Genomic DNA, 26,994 nt, shown 5'->3' on the forward strand with positions numbered 1-26,994 from the left:
CTATTTCTGCCCCCCCCCCCAGCCTCAATTCGCCCCCGGGCTACCCCCCAAATCCAAGAATGGTTCGGTCCACAGCTACATCAGTGTTTATTCTGCGAGTCTGGGTCCCACATAGTCTGTGAGACTCTCCCCCCCCCTTTTCCCACCCGCGTGAAGTGGCCCGGGGCCAAGCCCCGCCTCCAGCTCAGCTCACCAATGGCCATCCAGCTTCCGAGTTATATTTGCATTTCCTGGAGCTGTCACCCAATGGTAAAGCAGCACCCGCCTCCCCTCCCGAGGGGGCGGTACTCCCGGTGGATTGCACCACTCTTGGGATCCAAGGATGGGGGGAAGGTACTTCCACAGAGGCCTCAGTGACAGGAGGAACGGAGGTCTCCCCCTCAAGGCAGAGTAGGAGTTCAGCGGAAGAGGGGGTTCTGGCCGTGGAAGAGGCCCAGCAGCCCGCTGTCTGGGACAGGCTCCTTGATGATCTTCTGGATCTGTACAGGGAGGAGGGGGGGTGAGGCAGTGTCCAGGGTCCCCATCTCCAAGGCATATTTGAGGGACGTTTCTCCCTCTTCATCTCCCTTTCCCTCTTGGCAGCAAATGCCCAAACCAACTCCCTCTTCTAAGAACTTTTCCTGGGGCTTCCCTTTCACCATACCCACCTGAGTTAGCTCCTCATCACCTGCCATCTTGGTCTGCTTTGCTGGTTTGGGCTACTAAGAGTAATGGGCTCTGTCCTGGGGCTTCTCATCTACATCTTTTTAAGTCATCTCAACTCTCCCATCCCCCAATTCTCAAATCCACGCCTTGCCCCTCAACTCCAGACTCATTTATCCAACTGCCTCTTAACATGTCAGTCTCCATTTGACTCCCAGACTCGTAGTTCAGCCTGTCAGTAGATGACAACCCAAAGCCCCACTCTGGGTGCCTTTTCCTGAGGCCCCACATTGCGCCCATCAGTGAGCCCCATGATTGCCTCCAGAAAGTAAACAAAAATAAGAAGAGCCTGCACCCCCTCGCATGCACTCTGGTGTCCCTCATTTCTGACACCTGCCCAACTGCGGACCTGACCGTGGCCAGTGCCCTGCACAAGTCCCCATGGCTGCCCCTTGCTAAAATCCCAAATCTTTGGGGAGACACGGCCTGCTTCCTCCCTGCCTCCGCTCCTCCACACACACCCAGCACTCAGGGTGCCTTGTTACAGTTTCTGGAATGAAGCAAGTTCAGTCCCACCACCAGGCCTCTGCCCCAGCTGGTCCCTCTGCCAGGAACACTTTTTTGGATGACTGCCTGTTCCTCCCCTGCTGGTGTGCACTTCAAGGCCAGCCCCCGGAGGGCCTGCCCTGTTGCTTATTATTTCATTTCTCACACACTCTGCTCATTCCCTTCCCAGCTCCAGGCCACAATGTGTAATGGAATACCGACTGGCTTTGCTGTTGCCCCAGGACTCACCACAGTGGCTGGCACATAGTAGGTGCTCAATAAAGGCTCAACAGAACTAAGAGGAGAGAAGAGGGAAGAGCTCGGAGGGCCAGGAATATCAAATTTGGGCATGTCCTGTGATCCTGCAGGCCAAGGGTGTGCAGCAGTGGGAACTACCTGGTCAGACCTGGGTACTAGGAGAGCCACTGGGCGGTGGGCTTGGAGGCTAGGCTGAATGCTAGAGACTGGAGGAGGGCAGGGAGGAGGGGTCCAGAGGCCCCATCTACAGAGCTTCTGTTGGCCTGTTCTTTCTCATGTCTGCCTGGCTCCCTCCAGGCCTCACTTCACTCCAGAGTCACCTTCTCCTGGGAGCCTCCCTGGCCACCCCATGCAAACACCTCCCTGCTTTATCCCTCTCTCCATTCCCACTGCCTGCCATCACCTTTTCCTATCATTGATTTATGGTTGACAGGGTGTCTCCCCATGAGAACTTAGCCCCCTCTGGAGGAAGCAGCCTTATGTGTTCCCAGATGTATACTGCAAAGCCGTGGTGGGTGCTGAGGAGACATTTATAGGTGCATGGGAGGTGGGGGATGAGGGCCAGCCAGTACCTCCTTGAACTGGGGGTGCGAAGCATCACCCACAAGCTGTAGAATGAGCCCTTCGCTGGTGGAGAGGAAGACGCCACTCTGTCGCATCCGGGCTAGTGCCACCAGGCGGTCCACCTGGCTGCAGGGGGAGAAGGGTGTCAGTGCTGTGGCCCCAACACCCAGACTCCTGGGCCTTCCTGGGTACCCTGTCCACATCACATGCACCCACCCCTTGTGGGACCCTCTCACCTGCGGGAGGAGCAGGCGTCCACCACCACGTGGACCTGCAGCCCCAGGTCCAGGAGGTCCAGGGCCGTTTGCTGGGGGCAGAAAGAGGTCAGGGCCAACTCCCAACAAGAACAGGGGTCCGGGGTGAGGGACTGGGATGCTGCGATGAGGGTGAGGGAGGCTCAGGGCAGGGCAGGGGAGCCCCTGGGTATGACAGGATCCTAGGGCAGGATAAGCGTCCCAAGTAGAGAAGGGTCCTGAGTGAGGATCAAGTATCATGTCTGGAGGGGATCATGGGTCAGGAAGGGTGTCGTGCTGGGAGGATAGAGGGTTCCGAGTCAGGAAAGGATGTCCTTTTTAGGATGCGGAGATCCCAGGTGAGGGTGGGGGTTTCCAAGGGTCAGTTGGGGGTCTCACCAGGATGCAGGCTTGTGTCTCGAGGCCACAAAGGAGCACAGAGCGCAGCTGAGGCCATGTATCCAGCTCCTGCCGCACCACGGGCACCATGCTGAAGCAGGTCTTGGGCAGTGGCCGCAGGCCCTCAGCCCCCAGCTCAGGCACTGTGGGGCCCAGGCCTTGTGGGTACTGCTCTGTCAGCACGGCTGGCACCTCCAGCAGCCGGGCCACCTGTGCCGGGGAGAGGGCACAAAGGCCTGAGCCCGAGAGGGGGGCTGGACCCCGGTCTGAGGGAGGAGAGGGATAGGCCCCTGGTCTGAGAGTGTAGGGTGCTGAACCCCTGACTTGAGGGAGGAGGGCTCTGTACCTTAAGCATGCGGGCGGCCACAGACACAATCTGGGGGAAGTAACTGATGTGGCGGAACTTCTCCTGCATGTCGCACAGGAAGAGGATGGACGATCTGGGGAGGACTCTGCCCAGGCTGGGCTTTACAGCTGCCATGTCCTGAGAGTGAGCAGAGGGACCGAGGGGCAGGGTCAGATGGAGGTGTGTGTGGTTTCTCTGCAGCTCCAGGGTCCATGCAGAGACCCTGGAGGGCCCTCTGAACCCCCTTCTTCCCACTTGCAGGCTTCACACCTGCTTCTCCTCAGGACTGGAACACACTTCTTTCTTAATGTGTCCTATTCAGCCGAGAGGTCACATTTCCGGGAAGTCTCCTCTGACCCTGTCCATCCCTGAGACTCCAGCCTTGCTCCTTTGGAGCCCTGGGAAGCCTTCTCCTTTCTGGAACAGTATGTGGATATCTGCCATCTCTGTTACCAACTGTCCCATCACATCTCAGGCTCCAACTGTGACCCTCACCCTGTTCCCAGGGGGAAACTGAGGCCTGAGCAGTGATGTGACCTGCCAAAGGATCCTCTGCCAGTAACATAGGGAGTGGGATGTGATCTCTGAGGGAAAAACAGCTGAGCTTTCCTGGGCTGCACCTCCCCTCTCCTCACAGCCTGGCTGGGCGGAGCATCCGCGCTCTGGGAGCCTGCAAGTCAGCCCCACTCTTGGCCTCTGAAACTCTGGTTTACCCAGGTATGAACAGCCAGCTGAACTCCCTTCCAGGTCTTAGAAAAAAGGGTGGTGGAGCAGTGTTCAGCAGCGGAAAGGAAGGAGGCGCTGACACACGTGCTCTGGGAGAGGCCTGTCACTAAAAGCCACATGATGTAGGAGTCCGTGTGTTCCACCTGCCACAGTGGTCAAGTGCACAGAGACGGCAGACCCACTGGTGGGACAGAACGGGGACTGCCTAGCGTTTGAGGAGATGAAAGCGTTCTGGAACTAGACAGCATGATGGCATCATGAAGGCACTCAAACGTCGCTGAAGCACACACTTCCACGTGGCGGTTTCTAGGGAACCTGACCTATCTGGGCAGGGCCGGGAGAGTTCTCCCGGAGGAAGTGGATGGGGAGAGGAAACAGTCTTTCTGAGAAGACAAAAGCTGACCCCATGGCTCCCCTGTCTCACCGCCTCTCCAACGCTGGGGACCACTGCAGCCACTGCCTGACCATGGCCCACCTCTGAGCCTTTGGTCACGCGGCTCCCTCCACCTGGGGTGAAGCGAAGCACCCGAGGTTAGGGGGCTGGTTATGTAAGTCATGGTATATCCATGCCAGGGAGTTCTTTGCAGCCAGGAAAAGTTACAAGGAAACTCTTTAAATAACAATATGGAAAGGTGTTCAAAAGACGTTAACAGTGGGGGGAAAGCACAGAACACTGTATGGCAGTGCTCCCATTTGCGTGTCCAAAAGAAGGAGACAAAGTGTGTGCACTGCAGCTATCTATATCTGCTCTCTCCGGCTGGCACCAGAGCAGCAGGGACTGCAGGCGGGGAACAGGTCACTGAAGGACAGGGGTGCAGTCTGATTTTCACTGTGCGCTTTCTGCTCCTGTTGAATGTTGTTCAGTGTGTAACAGGTTAGGTAGTCAGGAGTAAATGCAATGAGATCTTGCATAAAGGTGGAACCCAGCAAAAGCTGCCTGTGGCATTAAAATTATGACAATGGGCCCTGACTGGTGTGGCTCAGGAAATTGAGTGACGGCCTGAGAACCAAATGGTCACCGGTTGGATTCCCAGTCAGGGCACATGCCTGGGTTGCAGGCCAGGTCCCCAGTAGGGGGCAACAAGAGGCAACCACACACTGATGTTTCTCTCCCTCTCTTTCTCCTTCCCTTCTCTCTAAAAATAAATAAAATTTTTTTTGAGTTAAGATAATGGTTATCCTTGCGGGGGAACTGACAAAGGGGTACAGGGCTTCTGGGGTGTGGGGGATGTTTGACTTCTGGATTTGGATAATGGCTACAGCACAGCATTCACTTTGTGAAGTTATTCTGAGCTGTGTTATCTGTGATGGGTACATTTTTCTGCATATTTGGTATACATTCATTAAAAATCTTCAAAATGTAAAATAAAGTGGGGAGGCTGCTGTGAGGCTGGACTGGAGGCCGAGGCTGGGGGTGGGAGGAGGGAAGCTGGGGATGGGGTCCAGGGGGCAAGGGTGAGTCCTGGGCTCCAGTTCAGGTGGCAGCACAGGGAGGAGGGGGCAGGACCAAAAGATTCAGGGGGTGGGTGGAACTGGCTACTGGGGAAGAGAAAGGAGGAAGACTCCCCCCAGGTTTCTGGTCCACAGGTGGCAGGTACTGGGGATTAACTAGGGACCTGGACAGGGTAACTGGGTTTTGGGAGAAGAAAAATTGGGCAAAGGGGAGTGTGTGAATGTGGGGAGGAGGTCTGGGCTGGAGACAGTCTTGGGGGTGCCGTGGGGGAGTGATGGGAGAGTCCAGAACGGACCTCCGTGTGGAGGGAGCCCAAAGCCCGAGGAGGAGGGGCGGCCTGAGGGGGGGTGCAACCTAGAAGGGTGGGTAGGGATACTTAGATCCCCCCGTGGCCTCGGGGGACCCAGCCCTGCAGGACTTCCTAGGTGTGTAACCTTGGCCAAGTTTCACACTCTGTCTGGGTCCCAGTTTCCCCCTCGGAGTCACAGGGGTCAAACCACCTACCCTGCAGGGACGAGGGGAAACCTGGCCCTTGACTCGGAGAGGACAACACGTGGAGGGTCCCAGTCCCTGGCCAGCCAGTTGGGTGGGCCTGGCACGAGTCCTGCCCCTGGCTGTGTGACCTCGGCACAGGACGTCCCTGAAACGTCAGCTCCATCACCGGTGGGGCGGGGAGGCCAGTCTCCCCCAGGGCCGGGGCGGGCCTTACCCGGAAGGCGCTGGGTTCGAGCCGGCCGGGCCCCCTGCAGGTGAGTCCTGGTGTCACTCACCTTTCAGAGCCCAGGCTCGCGCCGCTCGGGTCCTCCCACCCGGTTCCCTGACCCGGATCACTGTTAGGCAGTGTTTCAACTTGCGGCCCAACCCCACGCCGTCCGCGGGCGCTAACTATGGCCACGCCGCCCAATTGGCGCTCTCCCAGCTCTGCCCTGCCCCAGCTCCCAGCCAATCCGCAAGCGCCGCTGCTCCACCAATGGGTGGCGGTAGAGGGCGTGAGTGACGGGCGGGGTGGGGCGACGCTGTGCCAGCGGAGAACGCGGAAGCCAGCTGCTGAAGTGGGGTGCGAAGGGACTACTAAGGCCGCGACAGGGAGGGAGGGGCCGTGCCCAGGACAGGGGAGGGCCTGGGGTTCCAACCCTGGCCCTTTTGGCCCGTCCGAAACTTAACAGCGACCCAAGAAGCACTTTCCAGTTAAGGTTAAGGCGCGATGAAGACTGGAGCTTAGGTCCTCCCCACCCTAATCTCTGCAGCCTCAGTTTCCCCAGCTGTACAGCACCTGCCTTCTAGGGTGGTGTTCATAGTATGTAGACTTTGTGCTTGGAAATGGGGTTGACAGAGACAGAGAGAGAACTTCCTATCATTCTTGGAATAAAATCCAAACTACTCCCCAATTCACGGTTTGCCTTGGTCAACCTCACAGACCTCACCTGTCACCTGGCTCCACTCCAGCCACGCTGGCCTCCGCCGCTGCTCCCCAGCGATCCACTCCACGACCTTTGCATGTGGGTTCCCTCTGCCTGGAGCCCCAGACCTTCACATGACTTCATTTTTGTTTTTAAAGGCCTTCCCTGAACACCCAGTGTTAAATAGCCACTTGGTAAGGTCACCGTTTTATCTTCTTCACAGCACCAATTCCAATCTAAAGATGGAAATTTATCTTGTTTGGATGTACTCATTTATTGTCAGGTAGGTCCCCTGACCTGCCTCCCCCCCAGATGTGAACTCCACAAAGGCAGAGACCTTGTCTATTTTATTTACTGCTGAATCCTTAGCACATAGTAGATGCTCAATGCATCTTTGAGAATAAATGAAATGAGACCAGACATTAGGCAGCAATGAGCCACGCAAGTGCAGCTAGAGCGAGGACTCCGAGGAGATGGGACTGTGAAGAAAGAAGGGAGGATGTGGAGGAGGGAGAGAGCAAGGGGTCCTGCCTGGAAGAGGCAGAGGTGAGGCCCTGGTCTCAGGTGGAAGTCTGGGCTTAGGTCGTCTTTCCAGAAGTTGCGAGGAGAAGAGTGGAAGAGGGCTCCTGGCAGAGGGTGGGGGCTAGAGAGCTGTCATGGGGGTGCCTCTGGTTTGTCCTGGCCTGAGCTGGGTGGTGATTGGATGTCATGGGAAGCAGGTCCCCCAGCTCTCTGGGATCCCCTGAAAGTGGTGGGCACAAGGCACCTCCCATCTGCCCCCCCAGACCTCCTCAGGAGCCAAGAGCTCTTCCCCTCCCCCCAGGGCATGCAGGGTCAGAGGCAGAGAACCATAGGAATGTTGGGCCTGCCTGAGGCCTGGCTGGCCCAGTGCATGATGGGGCAGGTCATACAGCCCTGAGGGACGTTCTGGGGTGAGTGCAATGTCATCAAAGAGGTCCAAGGTGGAGGCATCCAGCGCAGCGAGGCTCAGGCTGGGGCCTGCATGAAGTGCCTCAGTGGGGGCCACAGCATGGGCCACCCCCAGGAAGGGGGATGGAGGTGGCTGGGGTGGTCTTTGGGGCGAAGGTCTCTGGGGAGGAGCCTCCTGGGATAGGATGGACAGGGCCAGGTGCTGAGTGGCAGCCTCAATCTTGGCAAACTGCCTGTGGAGAGATGGCCATTAGCTGGGTGACTGCGAAGGAGTCTCCTCCTGTCTTCCACCCCGGAAGTGCTTTGTCCCTTCTCACCCTCTTCATTTTTCTTTTTGGTGGGTGCTCTTTTCCCTGCCCCGAGTCCCTTTTCTTGAGTCTGACAATTCTATTTGTGCACTGTGCACATTTGTGACATTTAGATTTGTTATGACCATGTTCCAACACATAAAGTAAAAAATGTCTTAAGAAAAGGGTGACTTTAAAAAGTAATTTCAGCCCTAACTGGTGTGGCTCCATAGGTTTGGCGTCATCTAGCAAACCAAAAGGTCGCAGATTTGATTCCCGGTCAGGGCTCATTTGTGGGCTGTGGGCCAGGTCCCTGATTGGAGGCACGAGAGGCAACTGATCAATGTTTTCCTCTCTTTCCCCCACTCTTCCCCTCTCTCTGAAAATAAATAAATAAAATCTTTTTAAAAAAGGAATTTCATGCAAACGTGCACAAAAAGACTGCTGTGGGCTAGCAGTACATCTGTAACAGTGATGCCCATGGGTTCTGCTTCTTCTTAGCTCTTGAATCTGCTCACCTCTGAGCCTCTCCACCCACCCCCGGCTGGAGTCTCCAGCTCCTCCTCCCACCTGGATGACTGCACTGGTCTCCCCTCAGTAACAATACTGATGGGTCTCACAAGTTGTGAGGGGCTGAATCGTGACCCCCTGAAATTCACCTGTTGACATTCTAACCCCCAGTACTTCTGACAGTGATTGTATTTGGAGATGGGGTTTTCAAAGAGGTGATTTAAGTTAAAATGATGTTACTAGGGTTACTAGGGTGACTCCAAACCCGATAGGACTGGTGTTGGGTCACACAGGGAGAGCCGTGTGGGGACACAGGGCCAAGACGGCTGTCTACGCCTGCCCACACCTTGGTTTCAGACTTCCGGCCTCCGAAATGGTGCGAGAGCAAGTTTGTTTTTCAAGCTGCTCAGTCTGTGCTGTTTGATTACGACAGTTCTGGCAAAATAATGTGAGCCAAGGTGGCAAGACCCACAGTTAGTAGCCACGTGACCCAAATGAACTCAAGTTCAGAAACTGGTTAAGCCGCTAGACAGTGAGAGCAGTAGGAGGGCCGCTGACTGGAAGAAGCTGCAGGGGGCCTGGGGGCAGGGCACGCCCTGTCCCTGGGTGCAAGGGTTGGTCCCATCAATGAAAACATATCTGATACTGTGTAATTCTGCTTATAGGAGATGTCCAGAATAGGCAAATCCCTGGAGACAGAGAGCAGCAGATTAGTGTTTGCCAGGCGCTGGGGGAGGGGAACGGAAAAGGACTGATTACGGGTGCAGGATGTCCCCTGGGGGTGATAAGAATGTTCTGGAACTGGATGGAGGTGATGGTTGCAAAACAATGTGAATGTACAAAATGCCACTGAATTCTTCCCTCGAAATGGTTAAAGTAGAGAATGTTATGTTCTGTGTATTTTACCATGAGAAAAAAAAATATATATATAGCTCTTAAGTAAATTACTGAGAGCTGCAACTCTGACACTGTCTTTGATGCCAAGGAGGGGAGTTACAGGCTCTGAGTGCCCCGAGGAAAATGGCGAGAAATGGGAGGTCAGGTTAAGTGAGAGAGAGAAGGAGAGAGAGAAGGAGGGAGACAGAGAGATGGAGGTGGAGCTAGAGCTGGAGGTAAGGTAGAGATGGAGGGTGTGAGGGCAAGGGAGGGGGGGAGAGAGAGAGAGAGAGAGAGAGAGAAGACCACAACCTTATATGCTGTATATGGCCTCCAACGGATGTGAGGGCGATCTGGCTGCGACACCTGTCACCATTGATAGGGTTGACTCCGATGATCTGGCCCACTAGCGGGTGTCCCCTCCCTCCCTCACCGATCCACGTGCGTCCTTCCCGATGCTGCATGCTTGGTCGAAGAGGACGACCTTCCCAACTAGAGGAGAGGACCAGTCCTCCGTCAAGGGCATACGAGTAGCTGTGCTCCCCTGCTAGAACCTCCCAACGAGCCCTCAAGGCCTCCAACTCCCACAAACTACGCATAAATGGCGTTAGGGCTGATGAGTCATGTCATTTGCAATTCGCTCTAAACAGTTTTTAAAGCCCGGATGAAGGAAGGGTGCTGAGACAGTATGGGCATTAGAAGCTAAGTGATGGTACGTGAGTGGCCATCAGGTTAGGGGTTCTTCACAGAACACCCGGAGGGCCTGTTAAAACAGAGGGTTCCGGACCCCTATGTTTCTGCTTCTACAGGTCTGTGCTGGGTCTGAGAATGGGCATTTCTGACACATTCCCAGGAGATGCCAAGAGGTCATGCTGCTGGGCTGGGGACCACCTTTGGGAACCCCGCATCAGACAGCTGCCTTGACTTGTCTGTAGGTTTGAAATGTTTCACAAGAAAATGTCTAAAGTCCATACGCATGGGTGGGAGGGGTCTCCTGAGGAACCTGGATGGAGGAGGAGGCAGTGGGCGGGGAGATGCTGAGGAGAGCTTGCCTCGGACCTGGATTTCTGACCGGGCTCAGCTGGAGGCCCAGGGGAATGTGCTCAGAGCTGCCCCCAAGGCCGCTGGTGGGCTGGGTTTCTGGGAAGCATGTGGCAGAGCTAGGCACAGGGAGTGGTGATGTCTGGGATGGTGCAGCGGAGAAGCTGGCCCTGGGAGCAGGGAGTGTGGGTCGGGGAGGACCGAAAATCTGGGAGATGGGGGGCTGGCATTAGCATGAGGTCCAGACTGGCTGGGTGTAGGGAACCCTGATGGGTGCTGAAGAGGGGGAGGGGCCCTGGAGCCGTTGGTGAGGAGGAATGAAGAGTTAGGAGGCCCTATTTGGGGAGACGTGTGTTTTCCTCTTCCATGGTGGCTGTGAGCATTTTGGGTGTGGCCAGGGCTGGGTATCCTGGTGGAAGGAGGTTGCGGTGTGCAGTCAGGGGTTAGGCTGGACCAGGCTCCCACTTGTTCACATTTGGTTCTTAGACCTCCTGGGGCCAGGTCCTAGGCTGGCTGGGAGGACTCCCTGCTTACAGAAAAGCAGGTCCTCTAGCAAGTCACTTTACTACCTCTCTGTGCCTCACTTCTCTCACTCAAGCATGAGGATTACTACCTACGTCCTAGGGTTGCTGTGGGGGATTAATGAGTTCATACTCACTGTGAGTGACTATTCTGATTTAATACTAAAGTGCTGCCTGACACTTATTAAGTGTCCGATGAGTGTTAGCCACGATAACTGCCATTATTATCACCATCATCACCGCCATCACCACCATCATCACTGTCACCATCATCACCACCATCACCGCTGTCACCACCATCACCACTGTCACCATCACCACCATCATCACCATCATCATCACCACAGTCACCACCATCACCATCATCACCACCATCCCCACCATCACCACCATCACTATCATCATTACCATCAAGCCCTGAGGTGCTGTCTCTAGGCAGGATGACAAAGTGGTCCAGAACATGAACTCAGACTACCAGGGGTTGCATCCACTTACTGGCTGTGTAGCCTTGGGCAAGGTGTCAAACCTCTCAGGAGCTTTCCTGTCTGTAATTTGAGGATAAAGGCAGAACCTGCTGAGCAGGTATGTTGGAGCTTTAAGTAACACCTCCGTTGTGGCCTTTGTGCAGAGTACTTAGCATATAGCAAGTGCAGGAGCAGCGGTTACTGTCACAGGGTGAGGGGAGAGCACAGGTGGGACTGGGCAGACCCGAAGGAGCAGAGGCCCCTATTCCCACTCCCAGAGATGTTGAGGGAATGGCACTGCTCAGCAAAGGGGACCGCCTGTGTGAAGGCCTTTGCACCTGTGGGGCCCTGCCTGGGACACCCTCCCCTCCGCCACTTGCAGGCTGCTTCCCGCCGTCCCCCAGGCCTCTGCTCCCACGCACACCTACTCAGTGCAGCTTCCCCTCTGACACCTTACCGAAAATGCCAGCCCTTCCCCGGCACACCTCCACAGCATGTACCACTTTCTAGCATACCATATAATTTTTAAAAGTTGAAGTAAAATTCACGACTTAAAATGAACCATTTTAAAGTGCACAGTTCAGTGGCATTTAATACATTCGCGATGTTGTGCAGCCACCACCTCTCATTAGTTTGAGCTTTCATCACCCCAAAAGGAAGCCCCTCCCTACGAGTGATCACTCCCACCACCTCCCCAGCCCTTGGCAACCCTGGATCTGCTTGCTGCGTCTGTGGGCTTGCCTTTGTGGACACTGCAGACACGGGAACCCACCATCTGTGGCCTTGGTGTCTGGCTGCCTTCCCTCGGCACCGTGTTTTCAGGGTTCGCCCACGCTGTCGCATCACATGGACCATTTCCCGCCCGGCCCCCCCACTGGACATGCGTCTGTGAAGACAGGGAACGTGCTCTGCTTTGTTCCCTGCTGGGTCTCCCAGGGGGCCAGCACACTGTCAGTGCTTAATAAATGCACACTGCGTGTTGACTGCATCCAGCCCTGGGGGCCACTTCTCTCAGTTCTATCTGGGCCTGGTGTCCCCCAGATATAGGGCCTGTCACCTCCCCACCCCCTCCACCCCTATACCCCCCTCACCTGCAGATCTGGTTGTGCAGGAATCTCCTGTGGTTGGGCCTCCTTTTGGGGGGCCGGGTCCTCCGGGGGTGCAAGGCGCGTAGCATGTGGGCGGCTGCCCCACTCACAAAGGCACACAGCTCCCGGGGGCTGGGCTCGGAGATTGCAGGGGCTGTGGGAGCCCCGGGATGCATGGCCTGGGTGATCTGGGGCTAATCGTCCACTCTATTCCTGCTGATCAGAAAGCACCCCCCAAATCTGTTAGGAGAGAGGAGTAGCCAGGGCTGAGGGCTTAGGGCTACAGAGAAGAACAAGGAGGGATGGCCTGTGGGAGGGGCGAGTGACTCTGGACAGGAGTGGGGGTAGGGCCCCGGACATTAGGACTGGGAGTCCCTCTTCTGCCCTCCTGGTCCCTGTGTCCCAGGAGCTGGACTTCAGGGTTTGAGGGACAGTAGGTGGAGGGCTGATATAGGAAGGCAGGGGAGGGGGCTTTCAGTGCTCCCCCCCAGGGGCCCAATTAGCACATAGTTGGACCTGCGATATGGGGCAGGGTGGCGTAGGTGGGGAGGCAGAGAAAAGTGCCTGGAGATTGCCAATTAAGGTGACAAAGGCCTGGGCAGGGAGGGGAGGCCAGGAGCTGAGTCAACTGCTGCGGTTAGCAGATAGCGTTAAGGACCCTTAATTGGAGGGGGGGCCGAGGGGGGTTGGGTGCAGGCTCAGAGGGAGGGAGAGAGAGCACAGGAGCCTCTGCTGTGGAGTAGACACCCCACAGCTGCCCACCCACCTCCAGGCACCCCTGTGGTGCCTTCTCGCCTCCCTCTGCTGCAGGCCCAGTATCCTGGGGAAACTGAGGCTCCGGGAGGGGCTCATTGTGCGCAAGGTCTCCAGCCACCCGGAGAAATTGGCTTCCGGGGGTTGGATCCCCAAACCCTGCATCTCCCACCCAAGTGCAGCCAGTGAGCAGGGGAGAAGGGAGGGGCACCTGTGGACTGGGCCTGTTACTCAGGTGGGTGACATCGGGGGCTGTTTGGGGCACAGCCTGGCTCTGTCGGGAGGGAAGGAGAGAACACAGGCACAGTTTCCCCCAAGACATTCTGCGGAGAGACTCTGGGGCCCCTAGGATTTGGGGAGGCAGAGAACGGCTGGGCCTGGCAGGTTGGGGAGCTGGCTCCTGGGGCTGAGGGGAGCAGATCCTCTTGTCTCTGGGAAGGGTGGCCAAGTGTGGGAAGGGATGTCTCAGTGCGGCTCCAGGGGGACTGTGGCAGGAGGCGCATGTGTGTCCTGTGGCTGTTGTAACACGGGACCACGAACTGCCTAAAAGTGTGCTTGTTAAATCTCTTGAGGTTCTGGAGGTCTGGAGTCCAAGGTGGGTCTTAGGGGCTAAAGTCAAGGTGTTTCTTCTGGAGGCACCGAGGGCAGAATCCATGCCTGTGCTTCTCCCAGCTTCTGGAGGTACCCCGATTCCTTGGCTCGTGGGCCTTCCTCTGCCTTCAAAGTGTGTCGCTCCGACCTCTGCTTCTGTCATCCCAAGTCCTCCTGACTCATAGCCTCCTGTCTTCCTTTCACGAGGATGACATGTAGGGCCCCTGGGTAACCAGGATCATTTCCTCCACTCAAGAGCCTTAACTCAGCCCTGGCTGGTGTGGCTCAGTGGATTGAATGCTGGCCTGCGAACCAAAGGGTTGCCAGTTTGATTCCCAGTCAGGGCACATGCCTGAGTTACAGGCCAGGTCCCCAGTAGCGGGGCGTGCAAGAGGCAACCACACATTGATGTTTCCCTCCCTCTCTTTCTCCCTCCCTCCCACTCTCTCTCTAAAAATAAATCAATAAAAATCTTAACCAAAAAAAAAAGATCCTTAACTCAGCCACATCGCAAAGCCCCCTTTCCATGTAAGGTGACAGATTCACAGGCCCTGTGGGTTAGGACTCAGGTGTCCCTGGGGGCTGTTATTCATCCACTGCAGGACGGGAGAGGGGGCCTCAGACATGGCCCCTCCCGGGGTCCCCTCAATTCTGTGTTCCCTGGGCCAGTGGTCACAGCTGCCAGGCTAGACCTGGGGCTGCCCCCGATGCCCCCAGCACCTGTAGAGAGAGACACAGAACAGTGAGGATGCTTCCCCAGGGCCCCCAGGGCCCAGCTAACTTGCTGGGGTCCCCCTCCCCTGGGCACAGACTGTCCCTGTTTTCTGTGGGGGGAAACTGAGGTCACGGTGCATGGTCACCCAAGGCCACGGTGGCAAAGCTGGGATGTCACCTACGTGGGGAAAAAGAGGAGCGACATGAAGGACCTCTGGAAGCCCTCATAGTCATTAACTATTAAAGAGTAATATCTCTAAGTATCCTCACTATAAATATTCTTTTTTTGCCAAATGACACCGTGATAAAATTAGCAGCAGCCCATTATGAAAGACTATGGTGGGAAACCGCCTCTGGCTGGGAGAGAATGAAACAAGAGCTGCCAGATGTGAACACGCCGTAACCACGCCAAAATGTGGAAGGCTATGAAATTAAAAGTATACATCCCGGCCCTACCACCCACCTGGAGACCCCCATCCGATGTAAGCCTCATGGCCTCAGTGGTGAAGCTGAGATGAGAAGCTGGCATGGGGGTAGGTGGCTTGTGCATGCTCATGCAGCAAGGAAGTGGCACAGTGGGGACGCAAGTCTGGTCAGCTGGGGCTGGGGCCGGTGTCCTTGTGGGCTCACAGCCCTCCGCGGTCAGGGCCAGCACACTGTTGGCAGCCCAGCACCAGCAGCAGGTGGCCAGCGATGTCACCAGAAGTCCAGTTCCTGGTGAGCGCGTGTGGGCCACGAAGTGCAGTTGTAGGCTGCTGTAGGCTGATCAGCCGCCCAGGGTCACCCTCCCTTGCCACGTACCCATCAGTGTGCCATGTAACCTCAGAGACAGGCAGCCGCGCACAGGCCCGCGTCAGGGGCCTTGCCGGTCTGCCTGGGTGCGTCCAGGGCTCCCCCGCCCCCTCACTCCTGGCCTTTGCTGGGGATAAAGGGCAAGCCCTCGTCTCTGGAGGGTTGGAGGTCAGGCCCTGAGGATAGGAAAGAGGTCGCCGCCGCATGGCTCTGGAGTGGGCTTGCATCACCCGCAGGAGCCAAGCGTGTCCTCTACTTTCCTGCTGTGTGCCCTGCCTGGCCGGGCCTGGTACCACTGAGGGACCCCGGCCCTACCAGCTCTGACCTGGGGCGCTCCACCAGGGGGCGCCAACACCACGGGCTGGCGCTGGGGGCCCCTGCGTTGAGCTGCACTTTGGGCCCTTCTCCACCGATCTCCGGGATGAAGAATCACGCACAGGTGGGGCCGCCCTCATCTGGTGTTTGTGGAGGGCCTGTCCCTGCAGGGAGTGGAAGGTATTCATTCACAGGCTCCTCTCTCCCAGTCCTTGCAATGGAGGGGCCTTTAGTAAATCAACAAACATTTATGGAGCACCTACTGGGTGCAGAGACTGCGGGTGCAGCTGTGAGTAAGACAAGTCCCATCTGTACCCTCAGGATCTGCACAACAAAATCCCAGCTGGGGCAGGCCCTGGCTGGTGTGGCTCAGTGGATTGAGCGCTGGCCTTCAAAACAAAGGGTTGCAGTTTCGATTCCCAGGAGGGGGTGAGTGAGAGGCAACCACACATTGATGTTTCTCTCCCTCTCTTTCTCCCTCCCTTCCCTGAAATAAAGTCTAAAAAATAAAGAAAAAAGAAAAAGGCAAGGCAAAGAAAGAAAATCCCAGCTGGGGATGTGCTGTGAAATTGCTGAGACTGCACAGCAGGTTGGAGGGTGGATGGGGGAGAGGTGCTGCTTCAGATGGAGAAGATCCCTTGGATGAGGTGACAGTTGTCCTGCAACCTGAGCGGGAGAGGTGGCAGTGAAGAGCCCCCCAGGCAGAGGGCACAGTGGGTGCAAAGATCCTGAGGCAGAAGCAGGCTTGACTGGAGTGAGAGGGAGCCATGGGACAAGGTGAAGTCAGAGAGGTGAACAGGGGCCAGACCCGCAGGGATTTGTAGGCCAGGTAGGAGTTGGGTTATGAGGTCGAGAGTGAAGGGGAGCCATGGAGGGTGGGGGGCAGAGGTAGTGCCCAGACCTTAGGACCCTGCCCTTGGCTTCCTTTATAGGCCTCACTGGGCCTGGAATGGTAGAACCCACCCATACATCCCCTCCCAATCTGAGGAGGGGGAACCCGAGGCATCAGGACCAATCAGAAGCCCAGACGAAGCTTGTCCCTCCCTGCTTGTCTGCTACTTCTCTAACCCAGTCACAGATAGACTTTGTTTCCCTTAAAATATGTGCTAAAAATTTATAGACGGCAGCTTCCTGTTGTCCCCAACTCGGAAGTCAGAGGGGCCAACCCTGTCATATTTGTTAACACCTTTTCTTCCAAGACAGAACGTGACAGTTGAGAGATAAGGTCTTTAAAGAGGTAATTCAGGGAGAATGAGGATGTGAGGGTGGGACCTGGTCCGATGTGACTGGAGTCCTTGTGAGAAGAGATGAGGGCACAGAGACACACAGCGGGAGGACCATGTGAGGACACAGAGAAGACGGCTGTCTACACACCAAGGAGAGAGGCCTCAGCAGGAAGCAACCCCATGGCACTGTGGCCTTGGCCTTCCAGCCTCCAGAAATGAGAGGAAATACATTCCCCTTGTTAAATCCCCCAGGCTGTGATGCTTGGCTATGGCCAGCTGAGCAGACTCACTTAAGAAATGTACTAGTCATTCTTTGTGACAAACGACCACACATCCAATGGCTTCAAACAACAGTCCCCTTTTCTCTCAGCTCCTGTGGGTCAGGGGTCCAGGCCCCACAGCTGAGCTGGGCCCTCCGCTCAGGGCCTCATGGGCTGCATCCAGGTGTCTGCTGGGGCTTTGGCCTCACCTGAAGTCGGGGCCCCCTTCCAAGGTCATGAGGCACAACTCATGTCCTTGCACCTCGGAACCCATGAGGACTGTGTCTCCAAGGCCAGCAGGAGAATCACTGATGCTTCTCATCTCTGCTCTCTAGACCTAAGTTTAAAGAGCTCACCTGATTAGACCAGGCCCACCCAAGGGAGTATTCCTGTATCAGTCGGGGTTCTCCAGAGATATATCTACATAGATATAGATACATATCTGTATCTACATTTATCTGTCTCTAGAGAGAGAGAGGGGTTATATGTACTATTTTACGTATATGAGCAGATCTCTTGTAAAGTATTGACTCATGTGGTTATGGAGAATTCCTATGAAAAGTCTGAAGACCCGGGGCAGCCAGCAGTGTGGTTCCAAGGCCTGAAACCAGAGAGCCCACGTGTAGTTTCCAGTCCAGATCTGAAGGCCTGAGCTCGCAGGAGCACCAAGGGCAGGAAATAGTCAGGCAGAGAGCTAATTTGGCCCGTTTTCCCACCTCTTTGTTCTACTCCCGCTGTCAAGGGGTTGGGTGAGCCCCATTCACAATGGTGCTTTCCTTAGCCCGCCAATTCAAATGCTAACCCCTTCCGGAACACCCTTGGAGACATCCCCGGAAATTGTGTTAACCAGGAATCTGGCCATCCTCCATCCTACGGCCTGGTCAAGTTGACTCACTCGTAAAGCATATCGTTACGTTCCTTCTTGATCAACTCAAGGTCAACCGAGCGGGAGCCTTGACTGCAGCTGCACCTTCCCCTGTGTCATATAACGGACCCCACCGCGGAGGGGTGGCCTCTGGACCTGTGGGCCCACCCCACGGAAGCAAAGGTGCTCGCTACGCCAGGGCACAGCCCATGGTGGAGCATCCCAGAAGGTGGCAGCCAGTCTTGGGGAGGGGACTTGGTGTGTAGCTGTGCATGTCCACGTTTTTGTACTTAAAGCAGAGGGATCTGTGTTCCCTGTGAACACCTCCTCCAGGGAGTTGTCAGGCTGCCCCCAGGCTGGGGAAGTCTTCTTCCCTGGCCCCATGACCCAGGCAGCTCCCCGGGCTCCTGACTGTGCACATGACACCCACCAGTTAAGCCTTGGATGGGGGCTGGCCCTGGGGTCCAAGATTCTCCCACTGACATCACTTCCTGGCTCCACGCCTGGTGGAGAGGCTTCAGAAAGCCCTTCTTTACCCTCAGTGAACTGGGGACCACACTCCTTCCATGTGGACAGTCCAGGCTGCCCAAGCTGGGGCACCCCATGGGAGCCCCCGAGGAGTCAGAAGGGAGCACCCTTAGCCTGCGGAGGGTCAGGCAAGCCCCCTTGGCTCCCTCCCCGTGGGGTGGCTGTCAGCATGACCCAGGACTCCTCTTGCCCCTGCCCACTCCTGCTTAAAGTGCATCCTCTTGTGTGAAAACATATTTTATTTTTATTTATTTGTTTTTTGTTGTAGGCTTTGTTTTTTACTTTTATTGATTTTAGAGAGAGAGTGAGAGAGAGAAAGAGAAAGAGAGAGAGAGGAACATCAATGTGTTGTTCGACTTATTTGTGCATTCATTGGTTGATTCTTGTATGTGCTAAGACCGGTGATTGAATCCACAACCTTGGTGTATCAGGATAGCACTCTAACCAACTGGGCTACCCGGCCAGGGCCTAAGGATATTTTATTTTTAGTTTCTGGTCCTGAGATTCCTGTCTTTGCCCCAGATACTTCCTCTGGGCACACCTCTTGCCCCAGCCCCTAACCCTCTCTTCTCTAATGACCATAGGCTGTGCCGTTACCAAGGCAACAGAGTGGCCAAAACCAGAATCCACAGAGGGAAGGGAAGTGGGTTGGGGGTTTGAGTACCTAGCGGCCAGAAGCAGGGGTGGGACATACCCACCCTGTGATCAAAGAAGGAGGGTACAGCCCCAGCTGTTGCGGCTCAGTGAATTGAGGGCCGGCCTGTGAACCAAGGGGTCACTGCTTCGATTCCCAGTGGGGGCACATGTCTGGGTTGCAGGCCAGGCCCCCGGTAGGGGGTGCATGAAAGGCAACCACACATTGATGTTTCCCTCTCTTTCTTCCTCCCTTCCTCTCTCTAAAAATAAATAAAATCTTTAAAAAAAATTTTTTTAAAGGCAGGGCACACAGCATGGTCCTGGCTGGGTCCCCTTGGAGCTGGACTATCCTAGAAGTTGCAGTGCAGGAGGTGGCTAAGAAACTTGGCCTGAAAAGGGCAAAACAAGGGCAGATGCTGGGACCCTGTCTCTCTTACCTCCCGCATAACACCTGGGACCAGCAGGTAAGTGGGAAATGACTGGAGCTCCTTTTACTACCATGGGGTCCCCAGGAGGGTGCCTGAGGCATGGGGTGGGTGTGGGCTCTGTACCTCAGAGCCACCCCTGCCCATAGCCCATGGGGCAGCACATTCCACAGCCCCAGCCCCACCCAGGGTGGGCTCCTCCCTCCATCTGGGAGCCTAGGTTAGGGGGCGGGGCCTGGTGTGTTTGGCAGCCTCAGATACAGGTAGGGTCAGAACCCAGGGGACAGAGGTTAGCTCCCAGCTCAATCTCTGCTACTTTCCTGTCTTGCCATTCCCAGTGCCTTCGGTAGCCTCCTTTCTGATGGGGGAGGCAGAAGCAAAGGGAAAGGAATGTCGGGGCTGAGCTGGCAGCCAAGGGTGTTACAGGCATGCATTCACAGGGACTTCATACGGACCATGTGGGAGCAAGTCCAAATCAGCTCAGGTCAGGACTGGGTTCCAACCTGCCTGTGGGCTTTGGAGAACTGTACCTGACCGAGGCTGTAAACATGCACTCATTCCATGAAGAGTACCACCTGCTTCTGATCAGGCTTCTTGCTCATTGATGGGGACACTCGGGTGGCAAAGACAGACCTGTCCCTGCTGTCATGGAACACAGATGAGAGCCACTGAGCATGTAATGGTGCCCCGCGTAGCCTCAGGGCTTTCCAGTAGCAGTTGAGAAGGGGTGGGCTAGGAGTAGGAGGACGTTCTGGTCTGAGCAACAGTGCGTGGAGTGGCCCTCTGGCTAAGGGGGAAGGCACAGGAGCAGTTGTCATCAGGGGACACGTGGTCCAATCTGGAGACAGCTGTCACTAGGTGTGGGACAGACGGAGTGGGGTTGCTATCGGTCTGCGTGGAAGCCGGGGATGCCGCCGACCAGCGTACAATGCAGAAGATTGCCCCCACAGCAAAGTCTGATCGAGCCCAAATGTCACTAGTCCAATGGTTGAGAAACGCTGCGTTGCATGCCTCGCAGAAAAAGTGTGGCTGAGCTGGAAGGCCGAAGCCGGCGGGGTTCGAGTGGGGAAAGCAGGGAGATATCTTGGCCCGGAGCTCTGGGCAGCCAGCCCCTTGCTCTGCAGGGCCCGGGTTCCCGCACCACCGCGCGTGCACACAGCAGGAGGCAGGGAAGAGCGAGCACGCATAACCTCTGAGGGAAGCAATCCCTGTGCAGGTTTCAGGACTACGAAAGGGAGCCCCAGGGCCTGGGTGTCGGACCAGGCCACAAGTGACCGCACCCTAGGTGGGTGAGGCCTTGCTTGAACCGCACGGCCGAGGAGGGTGTCTATCACAGACAAGAAGGACTCAGTACTGATAAAGGGGAACGTGCGATCCAGCATCCAGACTCGGCTTTTTAGAGCTTTGGGCTGACCCCCACGACTGCCGGCCGGCAGGGTCCGGGGAGAACTACAACTCCCAGAATACCCCGCGCCCTGGAAGCCCGGGGAGCGCCGCTGCGGCCCGAGCCGAGTGGGGGCGGGGCTTGGGCGCACGTGGCGTCGTGATGCACCCACGGCGACGTCGGGGTTTGTGTGCGCGAGTGGCCGCTGATAAAGGTTGGGTGCCTCGCGCCGGGGGCCGTTGGGAGGGAGCGCGCCCCCGCCCCCCTCCCCGGCCCCCAGTCCTGTACCGCCGCCGCAGGGGCCCAGCCTTCCCGTCGGCCCCTGCGGGAAAGCTCTGGGTCTCCGCTCGTTCCCAGGGTCGGGGCCGCAGGTGAGAGACCGGAGGGGTGGGGTGGGGGGAGGGACCGGAGGCGGAGACATTTGGCGAAGCGGCGACAGTGAAACCGGAAGGGATGCCTTAAAGGGAAGGGCTCTACTTCACCTCCGACTTTTATCGGCCGGGCCGTCTCCGTCCTCTTAAAGGGCAGGGAATTGCTTTTAGTGGGGCGGGGCAGGTCGTCAGTATACTGGAGCTTCGTGCTTTCAATTAAGAATGGATTATCTCTTTAAATGCTAGTGACAGCGTTCCATACATTGACGGGAAAAACTTACGAATCCAGATGGCTTCAAAGCAGCCCCTAGTTTAGCTCAGCGAAGGTGGAGATGGGGGTGCGGCATAGCACCCTCTTAAAGGGGAAGTCGGGTCTGATGGAAGGGTGTGGTCCGGCCTTTTGGAAGGCGCACTCTGGGAATAAGGTGTGCCCCGGCTCTTACAGAGCAGGGTGTCTCGTTTAAGGCATGTCTGGCCTTCTGAGAGGCACGTGCACCTTCCTGGGATAATTGTCTCTTAAAAGGACTTGTTTGCATTTTAAAGGAGACGCTCAGAGCTTTACAGGGAATTTTATGACCTGTCCAAAGGGGATGCTTAGACTTCGTTCAGTCAAGCTACATTTACCGAGTACTCACTCTGTGCCAGGAGTTATAATAGATGCTAGGATGCAACCGTGAATAAGATGTCGCTGGAATCTAGTGGATAGGGGCCAAGGATGCTGCTAAACACCGTACAGTGCCCGGTACAGCCCCTTGGACACTGGTCCAGCCCCAGATTGGAACAGTGCTGAGACCGGGAAACCCTGATTGTAAAGCAGGTTAGAAGGTGATAAATGCTGTGGGAAAAACACTAAGGCCATGAGCAGAGTTGGCGGAGGAGGATCTGAAGCCAGGTCTGAGAGGGGCTTCAGAAAGAGTAGATTTTGACAGCAGCTTTGAGTTGCTTTGGTGCAAAAAGGTGTGGCTTAGCTGCACTGAGGCTGCAGCTGAGGCTGTAGCTGGAGGGGGAGGTGGGGTGAAGTTTGTCTTTTTTTTTAAAGATGGGAGACATAGCTTGTGGGTACACTGATGGGAGTGGTCCGGGAGACGAGGAACAGTGCTGTAGGAGGGAATGTAGGGTCCATGGGCCCAGCGGCAAGCAGCCGGGAGGGGATTGTGTGGGTTTCTCAGCCTCAGCGCCAGTGGCATTTGGACTGCATCGCTCTTTGCTGTGGGGCGCTGTCCTGGGCACTGTAGGATGTGGAGCAGCATCCCCCCAGTAGATGCCAGGAGCACCTGCCCCTCCAGTCGACAGCCTCACAACCAGAACAGTCTCCAGGCATGTCCAATGGCCTGTGGGGCTGGTGTGCCATGGAGAGGGGCATCTTCCTTGCCCCGTTGAGAACCATTGGTGTAGAGGTGGGAACATGCTAATGTTCTCTCCTGATTGCTGTTACTTTTTCAGTGCTGAGAAAAAGGTGGTGAGGGTCACCTGGCGAGAGCAGGAGGGGAGAGAGGTTTGAGGGGAAAAGAAACATGCAAGTATGACCTGGGGTGTGAATGGACCAAGAAATGGAGACAAGTAGTTTGGGCCAGGGCAGGGGGAGCTCTGCAGTCCATGGACATGAATGCAAAGGGATACTGAAGCCCAGCTGTTTCCGGTCACCCGCAGTCCTTATGCCACGGAGTGAGGGGAAGTGAGGACTCTGGATGGGGGCAGAGCGCACAGAGCCTGCAGGGCCAGGTCAGTGCATCGGAGACCTAGCGGAGTTTAGGGAATTTTGGTCAGGGTACCTAGCGGGAGCGGGCAAGCAGGGTGGGTGGTGGTGGGCCGTGTGAAGCTCACAGGGGCTTCGGTAACAGTGAAGGAAGGTATCGAGGGTCCTGCAGTGAGCTCGGGTGTTGAGGCAGTGGGAGAATGAGTCTTTTCAGTGAGAGGGGTCAAGGGTCCGAAGCTAGGGTGCTGGAGAGACCCTGGCCCCTTAAAGGACAGGCCATCCTCAGAGCGTAGCCCTACAGGCCAGGCCCAGCCTTCCCAGGCCTGCCCAGCCTCCTGGAGGAGATGGCTGACCGCCTAAGGCTGGTGACCCACTTGTCCTAATTTGCTGGAAGTTTAGCATCTGAAGTCTTGCATTTTGTGGCCAACCTGGACCATTGGGAGCCTTAATGCTGAGGGAGGCTCCTGCAGTGAGGGCGGGCTTGGGAGGTGTCCCTGACTCTGAAAGGGGTTCAGATGACTCCGTGTGTGAGTGGAGGGTGCACCACCCTCCCCTGACCCGGACTTCCGCCTCCCCCAGGTGTGATGGTCGGCTCCCACGCTGACATGGCGCCGGCCTCCACCGAGGAGGGTGCAGGGGAGAAGCCCGGCCCCGCGGCCCCGGCCCCAGTGGCCCAGTACGAGTGTGGGGAGTGCGGCAAGTCTTTCCGCTGGTCCTCCCGGCTCCTGCACCACCAGCGCACACACACAGGTGAGCGGCCCTACAAGTGCCCGGATTGCCCCAAGGCCTTCAAGGGCTCGTCAGCCCTGCTCTACCACCAGCGGGGCCACACTGGTGAGCGGCCCTACCAGTGTTCCGATTGCCCCAAGGCCTTCAAGCGCTCCTCACTGCTGCAGATCCACCGCAGCGTGCACACCGGCGTGCGAGCCTTCACCTGCGGCCAGTGTGGCCTGGCCTTCAAGTGGTCATCGCACTACCAGTACCACCTGCGCCAGCACACGGGCGAGCGGCCCTACCCATGTCCCGACTGCCCCAAGGCCTTCAAGAACTCGTCCAGCTTGCGGCGCCACCGCCACGTGCACACAGGCGAGCGGCCCTACACCTGCAGCGTCTGCGGCAAGAGCTTCACGCAGAGCACCAACCTGCGGCAGCACCAGCGCGTGCACACGGGCGAGCGGCCCTTCCGCTGCCCGCTCTGCCCCAAGACCTTCACGCATTCCTCCAACCTGCTTCTGCATCAGCGCACTCATGGCGCCACCCCCGCCGCTGCCCCCGTGCCTCCGCAGCCGAGGGAGCCAGCCAAGGTCTTCACTGACCCCTACCTGCAGCCGCACCTGCCTTCCCCTAGCCCGCCGGTGCCTCCACCGCCTGCACCCCCGCCTGTGGTGCCTGAACTCTTTCTGGCGGCGGCTGAGACGACGGTGGAGCTGGTGTACCGCTGCGATGGCTGCGAGCTGGGCTTCGGCAGTGAGGAACTGCTGCTGGAGCACCAGCCCTGCCCGGGGCCCGAGGCGGTGGCTGCACCCCGGGACGCGCCCCCGGAGACATCCAAGGTTGCCCCGCCTTCAGCGGAGCCGCAGCCGCCTCCTGCCACCGCCACCCCCAGCTTCCCCTGCCTTCCCTGCGGGAAGTCCTTCCGGACAGTGGCCGGACTCTCCCGCCACCAGCACAGCCACGGGGCAGCTGGTGGGCAGGCATTCCGCTGTGGCAGCTGCGACGGTGCCTTCCCACAGCTTGCCAGCCTCCTGGCGCATCAGCAGTGTCATGTGGAGGAGGCGGCGGCCGGGCGCCCACCCCCGCAGGCCGAGGCCGCAGAGGTTACCTGCCCACAGGAGCCGCTGGCCCCCACTGCACCTGCCCCACAGCCACCTGCGCCAGCACCTGCGCCCGCCTCCACTGAGCGGCCCTACAAGTGCGGTGAGTGCGGCAAGGCCTTCAAGGGCTCGTCAGGGCTGCGATACCACCTGCGGGACCATACAGGCGAGCGGCCCTACCAGTGTGGCGAGTGCGGCAAGGCTTTCAAACGCTCCTCGCTGCTGGCCATCCACCAGCGCGTGCACACGGGTCTGCGGGCCTTCACCTGCGGCCAGTGCGGCCAGACCTTCAAGTGGTCGTCGCACTACCAGTACCACCTGCGGCTGCACACCGGCGAGCGGCCCTATGCCTGCGGAGAGTGCGGCAAGGCCTTCCGCAACACGTCGTGCCTGCGGCGCCACCGCCACGTGCACACGGGTGAGCGGCCGCACGCCTGCGGCGTCTGCGGCAAGAGTTTTGCGCAGACCTCCAACCTGCGGCAGCACCAGCGCGTGCACACGGGTGAGCGGCCCTTCCGCTGCCCGCTCTGCCCCAAGACCTTCACACACTCCTCCAACCTGCTGCTCCACCAGCGCACCCACTCAGCTGAACGCCCCTTCGCCTGCCCCATCTGCGGGCGCAGCTTCGTCATGGCGGCCTACCTGCAGCGGCACCTGAGGACGCACACCCCTGCCGCCCCCGCTGCCCCCGCCAGCGCCCCCCCGCCTCCTGCCCCGTTGGCTGCCGCCCCAGCTCCAGCAGCCACCCAAGATGTCCACGTGCTCCCCCACCTCCAGGCGACGCTCTCCCTAGAGGTGGCAGGGGGCCCAGCTCAGGCCCCGCCCCTGGGCCCAGCAGCCCCTAACTCCCAGACATTCCTCCTGGTGCAGACCGCCCAGGGCCTCCAGCTCATCCCCAGCAGTGTGCAGTCCCCTACGCCCCCGCCTCCCCCTGCACCCCCTAAGCTCATCCTGTTGCCCTCCAGTACTGGTGGTGGTGGGGGCGGCTGGGCAAAGCAAGGCCTGCGGGCAGTAGGGAAGGCTAGGCAGGGCCCTGGAGTAGTCTGGCTGCCAGGCCCTGGGGGACTGGGAGTGCAGGGAGGGGGCAACGCAGGGGCCAATGGGGCAGGCCAGGGCCTTATCCTTCTGCAGAATGTGGGGGGTGGGGAGGCAGGGCCGCCGGAAGTGAGTGGGGTCCAGCTCCAGCCCCTGCGGCCAGCCCCAGAAGTGGCCACAGTCCAGCTTCAGCCGGCACAGGAAGTGACCACAGTCCAGCTGCAGCCGGCACAGGAAGTAACCACGGTCCAGCTCCAGCCTGCCCAGGAGGTGACCGCAGTCCAGCTCCAGCCTCTGGCGGGCCAGCTGTCTAACCCCAGTGGGGGAGCCGTGACCACTGAGGCTCCCAACCTGCTGGTGGTTCAGAGTGAGGCGCCCGAGGAATTGCTGGCGGGCTCCGGCCCCGGGGAGCCGGGCGAGGGTGAGGCCACCGCTGGTGTGGTCCAGGATGTGCTCTTTGAGACGCTGCAGACAGACGAAGGGTTGCAGAGCGTCCTCGTGCTGAGCGGAGCAGATGGGGAGCAGACCCAACTCTGTGTGCAGGAGGTAGAGACCCTCCCTTCCGGGCTGGCTGAGCCGCCCGCCCCGGGGCCGCCAGGGCAGAAACTGCTCATCATCCGCAGTGCCCCGGCCACCGAGCTTCTGGAGAACAGCAGTGTTGGGGGCGGTGCCGCCACACTGCAGCTGCTGGCCCCACCGGCAGCCAGCCCTGCCTCTGCCCCTGCCGGCGTCCCCGCCGCCCCTGCCTCCCAGATGGTGCAAGTGGTCCCTGCAGGAGCTGTGCCCGGGGGCATGGCCTCGCAGGGCCTGCCCTCCATCCAGATTGTCCAGACTCTGCCCGCAGTCCAGTTGGTGCACACTTTTTGAGTAGAACCGCTGGTACCTCTCCCCGCCCCACACAGAGACCCTGACTCACTCCTGCCTGGACAGGATCGCTGCAGGCAGGGCTTGCTAATAAAGACCAGAATCTCCTGTGCTTGGTTTTATTGGGGGTCTGGAGTCTTATCTTTTTCCTCCGGGCTCACAGGTGACTTGCTTTGCGTCTTGGGGCTCAGCTACTTCTATGTGGGGCTCTGTTTACCCTTAAAAAAGGGGATGCACTAGTCACTGCAACGGGGAGGCGGTGGAATCTAGAATGCTAGCTAGTCTGCCGCTTGGTAGCCGTAAGTCACCTCACACGTCCCCTCATCTGAAAAGTGCATGGGAAGAATGCTTGTCCCGAAGGTCACTGAGCACGGGTGGGTCGGGGCAGAAGTCCCTAGGGTGGGCGAGTTTGGGAGGCCTTTGGGCTCCGGATGGTGACGC

At 57.8% G+C, this 26,994-nt stretch overlaps 3 protein-coding genes across 9 annotated transcripts; 1 reads left to right on the plus strand and 2 right to left on the minus strand.

Annotated features, from left to right (window-relative positions):
- Positions 1-74: 74 nt before the first annotated feature.
- Positions 75-12,344, minus strand: ISOC2 (isochorismatase domain containing 2). Of its 3 annotated transcripts, XM_045203902.3 has the most exons (7): positions 5,938-6,066; positions 5,672-5,807; positions 2,989-3,126; positions 2,643-2,852; positions 2,247-2,317; positions 2,019-2,136; positions 75-479 (listed from the first exon to the last, which is right to left on the minus strand). In XM_045203902.3, the coding sequence occupies exons 3-7, from the start codon at positions 3,121-3,123 to the stop codon at positions 399-401; spliced, it is 615 nt and encodes a 204-aa protein (XP_045059837.2). In that variant the 5' UTR covers positions 3,124-3,126; positions 5,672-5,807; positions 5,938-6,066; the 3' UTR covers positions 75-398. The 3 variants fall into 3 exon arrangements, with proteins under 3 accessions (XP_045059837.2, XP_053771045.1, XP_024426144.2); XM_053915070.2 differs by lacking the exons at positions 5,672-5,807; positions 5,938-6,066 and adding an exon at positions 12,288-12,344; XM_024570376.4 differs by lacking the exon at positions 5,672-5,807 and having other exon boundaries at positions 5,938-6,073.
- C12H19orf85 (chromosome 12 C19orf85 homolog) lies at positions 6,878-20,980 on the minus strand. 2 transcript variants are annotated; one of them, XM_045203904.3, is made up of 3 exons: positions 19,920-20,980; positions 12,288-12,497; positions 6,878-7,730 (listed from the first exon to the last, which is right to left on the minus strand). In XM_045203904.3, exons 2-3 carry the CDS (start codon positions 12,458-12,460, stop codon positions 7,274-7,276), a joined length of 630 nt encoding a protein of 209 aa, XP_045059839.2. In that variant the 5' UTR covers positions 12,461-12,497; positions 19,920-20,980; the 3' UTR covers positions 6,878-7,273. The 2 variants fall into 2 exon arrangements, with proteins under 2 accessions (XP_045059839.2, XP_045059838.2); XM_045203903.3 differs by lacking the exon at positions 19,920-20,980 and having other exon boundaries at positions 12,288-12,750.
- Positions 20,959-26,675, plus strand: ZNF628 (zinc finger protein 628). 4 transcript variants are annotated; one of them, XM_053914896.1, is made up of 3 exons: positions 21,015-21,144; positions 22,795-22,866; positions 23,420-26,675. In XM_053914896.1, exons 2-3 carry the CDS (start codon positions 22,833-22,835, stop codon positions 26,554-26,556), a joined length of 3,171 nt encoding a protein of 1,056 aa, XP_053770871.1. In that variant the 5' UTR covers positions 21,015-21,144; positions 22,795-22,832; the 3' UTR covers positions 26,557-26,675. The 4 variants fall into 4 exon arrangements, with proteins under 4 accessions (XP_071076021.1, XP_053770871.1, XP_071076022.1 ...); XM_053914897.2 differs by lacking the exon at positions 21,015-21,144 and adding an exon at positions 21,506-21,569; XM_071219920.1 differs by lacking the exons at positions 21,015-21,144; positions 22,795-22,866 and adding an exon at positions 20,959-20,987.
- Positions 26,676-26,994: the final 319 nt, after the last annotated feature.

This window comes from Desmodus rotundus, chromosome 12 (assembly GCF_022682495.2).
Source record: "Desmodus rotundus isolate HL8 chromosome 12, HLdesRot8A.1, whole genome shotgun sequence".
Lineage (NCBI taxonomy): Eukaryota > Metazoa > Chordata > Mammalia > Chiroptera > Phyllostomidae > Desmodus > Desmodus rotundus.